The following is a 7,987-nucleotide window of genomic DNA, read 5'->3' as shown; positions in this document are numbered from 1 at the left end:
GGGAGACGCTTTCTTGCACACCACGATTGGAGACTAGAATTCTTACGTTGGGTTTTTCCGTAGCGCTGCGGTGATGGAACACTGGGGCTGCGTATTTACGGTTCAGGAATTCGAAAGCGATGTAAAGATACGCTAAATATGAGGCGTTTTGTTTTTATAAATGTTTATCATTTCTTTAACGGTCGTGTGTCCAATTGTCAGTCGTTGGTAAAACTAAACTCCCACACAACGTCCACATTGCTTTTATAACAGCTTTGATTCTAAATAAAATTAGTAAATTGAAAAGAAATGGGCAGTGACTCGTTTTTATTTATAACCGTTTACCAATATATTTTAAGGTTCTAAATGTAAGGTTAAAGCTCTATCGCTGCAGTAAAAGTGAAACAATAAGTAAAATGTAATGTAAAATGTAAAATATTTGGATAAATAAAGGACCAATCAAAGTAAAGAGAGGGTGGAAACCACAGGAAGTGAATTCGTTCAGACAGTGCGTCAATGGGAGGTTTCAGAAAGAATACAGAAATAATGGTAATAATAAAAGCAGCATAGTTTCTAATGGTGCCCTCAATCTTTAGTTCATAATCTTAATGTTTAGCTCCAGTTTTGATCAAAAAAGATGCCCCTGTTGACTCAGAACAAACGAATTGACCGAGTCACTTCAACATCAGAATTCTTCTCCAGACATTCACATTTAAAGGTGAGTGCTGTGTATCATTGCTGCTGCCTTTAAGATTAATCCCAGGGCCATTATTCAGCCATTATCCCACTGTGAGATAGATGTTAACTAATTCATTAATCTCAGAGAGAAGTGTTTCTTAATATTCCTTGCAGACAGTGGCTGTAAATAATGTAAATAGCTGTTTATTTATCATCACAATATGATTAAACATCAGTTAAGATGATCTAACATCTGTAGTTATGTCTTGAAGACATTATAATAATTCTACTCGCCCTAACATGTACGAATATTAAAGAATACCCATTGCATTATCCACACCTTTTCAAATTTTAAATCATATGCTGCACAAAAGAGATCATCCCCAGCTGCTCACAGTATCACAGATTCTTGCCAGGCTATGTTTGATTACTCTGACGATTGATTGATTGATTGATTATTCTTAAGCACACTGTCAGCTTCTTGGGTATTTGATTTTTTTTTTTTTTTTTTTTAAACTCTATTAGTCCATTGCTGTTTAGTGATTCGTGTACGTGATGTCTAAGTCTGTAAGCTACTGAGACCTTTAATTTCCCCTGGGGATCAATAAAGTATCTATCTATCTATCTATCTATCTATCGAATAATTAGCTTTAAGTGCTGGTACAGTGCTGTGGAGGTCTATGGAGTGATGGAGCACCATCCAGTACCTCAGTGATGAGTTAAAGTGGTGTTTGTGATCCACTAGCAACATACAACATGAACACCTGACCTCACTACTACCGTGTTTCACTGTGATTCTGTATTTTAAAGGAAAATGCCAAAGAGTTCCGCTCTAAAGCCCCTGTGACTTTCGACACAAAGTGCCTCCTGTATGTGCAACAGCGAGAGTTTGCTGCCACAACGCCAGCAGACAGTGAGTCTTTGGGGTTTACCATTGGAACCGTACACAGTTGTATACAAACACTCATTATATAAATATAATACACCTTCTCTCCCCCAGATTCTGTGTCTGTAATTGGCTCTGGTGATGCAACTACATGTCACCTGGTGGTACTGCGACATACAGGTAACATCTCTCAAATTCATTTAATATTTTAGCATTTTCTCATCTCCTTATAATGTTTAAAAGAGTTAATGTGCCCCAAAACAGTTGTAGTTTAAGCAATTTTTATGAATATATTTCAGTCTCTTTTCATCCTTTAAAGATTACCATGTGTTTGTTGATTGTTGTTTTACCTTAGTTTTTTTCCCTGATGAATATTCATGACAGTTCTTTGAACGTTACAAGGCCTAAACACTAGAGGCTGACACAGGATAAGAAACGCAGTTTCAGTTTCAGTTGGGAGGCTGCTTCAGCTGTCTGTCTACAAACAGCAGGCCTATATTCAGAGAATAGACCCTCCATTGCACGTCCGTATTTGGTCTGGTGTTTAGGCACCTTTTGTTCACGTTTGAACCCTTTGTAAAACAGCTATATTTGATACTGTACATTTAAGACTGATACATAAACACATTTAAAGTGTAATCATTTGAAACTCTCCGAAGGTCAGTGTGCAGATATCTGTGATTAGATTTGTAGTGGTGATATCACAATAATGTATTTAAAATAGGTCTAGTTTCCACTTTTTAATGTGGAATCAACTGTATTTTTACATTTTTTTGAAATCGCAAGAAATGCTTCATGTTCTGGGATTTTTAAGAGACTCTGTGCACCTCTGGACATATCATTTTCCCCCATATCTCCTTAAAGGCAGTGGAGCGACTTGTCTGGCTCACTGTGACGGCTCGAGTACTTGGACAGAAGTTCCTCAACTCGTAAATGCTGTCACTTCCTTAAGTAACCCCACTAAAGAAGGCAGGTAGGTGTTGAAATAGCTTGCACTGAATTTTTCCAGTGTGTCAATCAATCAATCAAATTTTATTTATATAGCGCTTTTCACAACAAAAAGTCGTCACAAAGCAGCTTTACAGAGATCCGGGTCCAAGCCTCCTATGAGCAAGCCAGGGGCAACAGTGGCAAGGAAAAACTCCCTCAGCACACGAGGAAGAGACCTTGGAAGGAACCAAGACTCATACGGGGAACCCATCCTCCTCGGGTCGACACCGGAGACACAATAGAGAACAGAAGTAAAAGTGAAGGGGTTATAGTAATATAAATGTAGTATATTAGTGATGATGGAGAAGTAGAAATGAAAATGAAAAAGTGTGTGAGTGCGTGTAGTATGTTGTGGCACTGTTATCCTTAAATGGCCCATATCTTCATAGCATTTTGTACTAATTCCTTGTTTCCTCTGATGTTCACTTTTGATATCTGTATGGTTCTGAATGAAAAAAAAAATTAAAAATCAATTTATTTATTCATTCATTATCTGTAACCGCTTATCCAATTCAGGGTTGCGGGGGTCCAGAGCCTACCTAGAATCATTGGGCGCAAGGCGGGAATACACCCTGGAGGGGGCGCCAGTCCTTCACAGGGCAACACAGACACACACACACATTCACTCACACACTCACACCTACGGACACTTTTGAGTCACCAATCCACCTACCAACGTGTGTTTTTGGACTGTGGGAGGAAACCGATGCAGACACAGGGAGAACACACCAAACTCCTCACAGACAGTCACCCGGAGGAAACCCACGCAGACACAGAGAGAACACACCACACTCCTCACAGACAGTCACCCGGAGGAAACCCACGCAGACACAGAGAGAACACACCACACTCCTCACAGACAGTCACCCGGAGGAAACCCACACAGACACAGGGAGAACACACCACACTCCTCACAGACAGTCACCCGGAGGAAACCCACACAGACACAGGGAGAACACACCACACTCCTCACAGACAGTCACCCGGAGGAAACCCACACAGACACAGGGAGAACACACCAAACTCCTTACAGACAGTCACCCGGAGGAAACCCACACAGACACGGGGAGAACACACCACACTCCTCACAGACAGTCACCCGGAGGAAACCCACACAGACACGGGGAGAACACACCACACTCCTCACAGACAGTCACCCGGAGGAAACCCACACAGACACAGGGAGAACACACCACACTCCTCACAGACAGTCACCCGGAGCGGGAATCGAACCCACAACCTCCAGGTCCCTGGAGCTGTGTGACTGCAACACTACCTGCTGCACCACCGTGCCGCCGGGAATCGAACCCGGGCTGCGGCGGTGAGAGCGCCGAAACCTAGCCACTAAACCACCAGGGAAAACTCAATTTATTTATTTCATTTATATTCTTCTCTATATTCTTCGGCACGGTGGTGCACTAGGTAGGTGTCGCAGTCACACAGCTCCAGGGGCCTGGAGGTTGTGGGTTCAATTCCCGCTCCGGGTGACTGTCTGTGAGGAGTGTGGTGTGTTCTCCGTGTCTGTGTGGGTTTCCTCCGGGTGCTCCGGTTTCGTCCCACAGTCCAAAAACACACGTTGGTAGGTGGATCGAAGACTCAAAAGTGTCCGTAGGTGTGAGTGAATGTGTGTGTGTCTGTGTTGCCCTGTGAAGGACTGGCGCCCCCTCCAGGGTGTATTCCCGCCTTGCGCCCAGTGATTCCAGGTAGGCTCTGGACCCACCGTGACCCTGAACTGGATAAGGGTTACAGACAATGGATGGATGGATGGATATATTCTTCTCAATTTTCTGTTCTCTGTTTACCTTCATATGCTGTTTTGTTTATTGTACCTTTAATGGATTTGTACAATTCTTATTCTCTGAGTGTTCTTGTTTGAAAAGCAGTCAGAGCAGAATCACTATCACTTCAGCATGAATACACAGGGCTAAACCCCTGTAGGCTGAGGAGATAGATACATGTAAATACACTCTTTTTGTGACATCACTAAACCATCCAATTCAAAATAGACTATTTCTTCCAGTTCAGTCTCCATTTTCACAGTGATCCTACATCACCCCAGACTCCTTTATTTATAAAAAGGTTCTGTTTTGCACGTTAAGAGCCCTTTAATAAAACTGATGTATCTTCATTCAGGTTGGAGCTTCATCTCGTAGGAGGTTTCGATGATGACTCCCATACGTCCCACAAACTCAGCCTTAACATCTTGGGTATGTAAACCTTTGAGGAGTGTTAGCTTTAACAAAACGTTTAGGCTAGATTTACGTGGCTCGTTTTATAAAGTGATGTGTGCTTTATTTTCTAGCGGCCTTTCAGAAACAGAAGGAGGAAATTCACTTAGAAACGTGTTGTATCACTGGTAAGTTGATGGTGCCTCTGAATGCTGTATGTTTAGCCTTTACTTCACCATAGTCCTGTCTTCTGATCGACTGATGGTGTGTTTTGTAGATATGAACGATGTGCTCACAGATGGGGTTCACAGGCCGATTGTGTATGGAATTGGTAATGTACCGTTTGCACTACAGCAGGGGTTCATTTATTAAGTCTAAATATTTATATACAGTGTAGTATCTCACGCTAGACTGTGTAATGTATAATATGAATATATATATGATACTGATTGAACTCTCTCTTCTCCAGGTGTGAACGTTAAAACAGGTGAATTATTTCCCGCCTCATTTCCACAGAGAGGACCAGCAGAAGACCTGCGCTCGGCACGCACCTTCACAGGTGGACAGGTACGGATAGGATCTCAGATACTACTACATACAGACAATAAAACTCAGCCCACTAACTGCCCAGGTGGTATTTGAGTTACCAGACAGCTGGATTGAGTTGCACACTGTTGACTGGGCTCTTCATACAGATGGCAGAGGTGTACGACTCCAGTAAAGAACAGATAAAGATCGGCCCGTGCAGGTGGACCCCCAACAAGGACATTGCCTTCTGGCTCAGTCAGGAAGACAACACCATACTGCAGGTAACTCGGTTCCCTCTGTTGGTGTAATAACACTATTCAATCATGTAGTACACCACTGACTCATGCACTGTCACAGTGGAGTCCCACTCATTTCTGGATTACTAGTTATTGGTTTCGAGACCTGTGATGATCACACGAGCAGTGTTTCTTTTTTCTCTGAATGGAAATGGATTTCTCAGAATGAGCAGTGATTAGATGGACATTTGTATCGTCTCGTTCCACAGAGATACAACACATGGATATTTCAGTCATATAGTGTTTTTAAAGACATAATGTTTGAGTTTGGACCCAGTGAAGTGCTAAAGAATCTATGCACATTTTCTTATTGTCTTTTTGGATGTTTATTACTGTTTGTGCTTTTTAAATAAATATTTAAATTGATAGATTATTGTTTTATTAATACAGTCAAAATGACCACTTTTAATACGTGAGGAATCTCTGCTACTCCAGAAATCTCTCTAATGCTCTCATTCTCTCTCTCTTTCTATTTCTCACTCTCTTTCTCTCTCTCTCTCTCTCATGCTCTTTCTCATTCTCTCTCTCTAATGCTCTCATTCTCTCTCTCTCTCTCTCTCTCTCTCTCTGTTTCTCTCTCTCTCATTCTCTCTCTCTCTATTTCTCTCTCTCTATCTATTTCTTTCTTTCTCTCTTTCTCTCTCTCTCTCTATTTCTTTCTTTCTCTCTTTCTTTCTCTCTCTCTATTTCTCTCTATATATTTCTTTCTCTCTCTCTCTCTCTGTTTCTCTCTCTCTCTCTCTCTGCTGTCACATTTATTAGTTCCTCTCCACCTCTCCCTACGCTGAGCCCCCTCACTTCGTCCAGCACATCAAGTCCACCATCAGGTTCCTGTTGGACCACCCCAATGCAGACAGCCATTTTCCCGGGGGTCAGCCCCAGCATTTCCAGCGGACAGCACAGGGAGCGTGGGAGAGAGTGACCCCACAGTAGCCCTCCTAAAATCTGCACACTGCCCTTACCTCCCTCTTCACATCACTGTGACCCAACCAAATGCCTTTGTAGCAGCTACTGCTGGCAGCGGAAGTTCTGTTCTGCTGATCTGAGACCAGTGTTTGCAGTTTTTCTTTGGATGACCAGGTCAGGGTTTTGTAAATAGAGCTGAACCTGGGAAAATATAAAACGTGTTGAAGTTAAACCTGTGAAGAGTGTTGAGTTTTCAGAAAACGTTAAACTTGTACAGAAATGAATACAATACACACCTTTCTGGACTCATGAATCTCTTGAAACTCTTGAAGCTGAAGTTTTTTTTTAATGTATGTATACGAACTATATGTATTTAATAAGTGTTTAATGTCCCCACACCTTTTCCCTTTAACCTCTTGCTGTGAACCATAAACACGGCATATGACTGGAGACTGATGAGTGTGATGACTGTTCTTTTAAAAACGTGTAACAGCACTGTACACAAAAACCATTTGTTTAGCTTTTAGTAAAATGGCCATTAAGGGCAAGTTCTTCAAACAGGATTTAAAAAAAGGGCATGGTTTAAACACATACACTTACATTTACACAGAAGCCTCAACAGTGAAATTTTGAAATATAGACTGGTGCAATAGGAGTTGTGTTATGAGTGTCTCATGCGTTATGAGTGTCTCTGGGGGATATAACGGAGGTGAAACCACACTGTTTTTCAGAGGCAAAGGAGCAACAGCAAGAAAGAAGTAAGAAAAGTAAGTTTTTTAGGTAATTTTCAAAATATTCTTTCTTCTTCACAGGACACTGGGATGACAAAAATCGTATGCATTTTTAAAGATGTTATATTTATGGAATTTTAAACCTAATTTGTATTTCTATTGTGGGCATTAACACGGTGAGAGTAAATACAGGATGTGGTTTTTACGTTGATGCGATTTTACAGTCTAGGTATTCTACTATGCTTTATTCCTTAACTGAAAAAATGCATTAAAAAAATGCAGAAATGTTTGATTGTTTGCTTTGCGTGTTGTTGTTTTAGTGTTGTTTGGGCTTTGTTTGTTTGTTTGTTGCATGTCCATCAGACCAGGATTTACAGTGTTGAGAATTGAGAACTTTGTTTTTAATATTCCTGCGGTGAAGATAAGTGCTCTCTTACTGCCGACTTATTTGTTTTGTGTTTAACTGATGTTCCTTTAAGTCTCACAATAAATAAGCCCTACCAAGTGGTTAGATAATGTCACAAAAAATCACTAAGTGATGATTGCATTGAAACCCTCCTAAAACCTGCACACTGCCCTTACCTCCCTCTTCACATCACTGTGACCCAACCAAATGCCTTTGTAGCAGCTACTGCTGGCAGCGGACGTTCTGTTCTGCTGATCTGAGACCAGTGTTTGCAGTTTTTCTTTGGATGATCAGGTCAGGGTTTTGTAGATAGAGCTGAACCTGGGAAAATATAAAACGTTATTGAAGTTAAACTTGTGAAGAGTGTTGAGTTTTCAGAAAACGTTAAACTTGTACAGAAATGAATACAATACACACCT

General features: G+C 41.4%; 1 protein-coding gene across 1 annotated transcript; it reads left to right on the top strand.

Annotated features, from left to right (window-relative positions):
* Positions 1-443: 443 nt before the first annotated feature.
* On the top strand, positions 444-6,850 carry ntan1 (N-terminal asparagine amidase). The gene is made up of 10 exons (XM_066665650.1): positions 444-697; positions 1,468-1,570; positions 1,658-1,723; positions 2,408-2,516; positions 4,667-4,740; positions 4,836-4,889; positions 4,979-5,032; positions 5,171-5,268; positions 5,397-5,510; positions 6,288-6,850. Exons 1-10 carry the CDS (start codon positions 617-619, stop codon positions 6,456-6,458), a joined length of 924 nt encoding a protein of 307 aa, XP_066521747.1. The 5' UTR covers positions 444-616; the 3' UTR covers positions 6,459-6,850.
* Positions 6,851-7,987: the final 1,137 nt, after the last annotated feature.

The sequence above is a fragment of the Hoplias malabaricus genome, chromosome 3, assembly GCF_029633855.1.
Source record: "Hoplias malabaricus isolate fHopMal1 chromosome 3, fHopMal1.hap1, whole genome shotgun sequence".
In the NCBI taxonomy this organism is placed as follows: Eukaryota; Metazoa; Chordata; class Actinopteri; order Characiformes; family Erythrinidae; genus Hoplias; species Hoplias malabaricus.
Note: the sequence above shows the minus strand (reverse complement) of the source record. Positions and strands in the feature narration are given on the sequence as shown.

Coding starts and splice junctions, on each gene's coding strand:
- ntan1 (XM_066665650.1), top strand. CDS start 617: ATGCCCCTGTTGACTCAGAACAAACGAATTGACCGAGTCACTTCAACA. Junction 1,724..2,407: donor GGTGGTACTGCGACATACAG/GTAACATCTCTC, acceptor ATCTCCTTAAAG/GCAGTGGAGCGACTTGTCTG. Junction 4,890..4,978: donor AGAAACGTGTTGTATCACTG/GTAAGTTGATGG, acceptor TGTGTTTTGTAG/ATATGAACGATGTGCTCACA.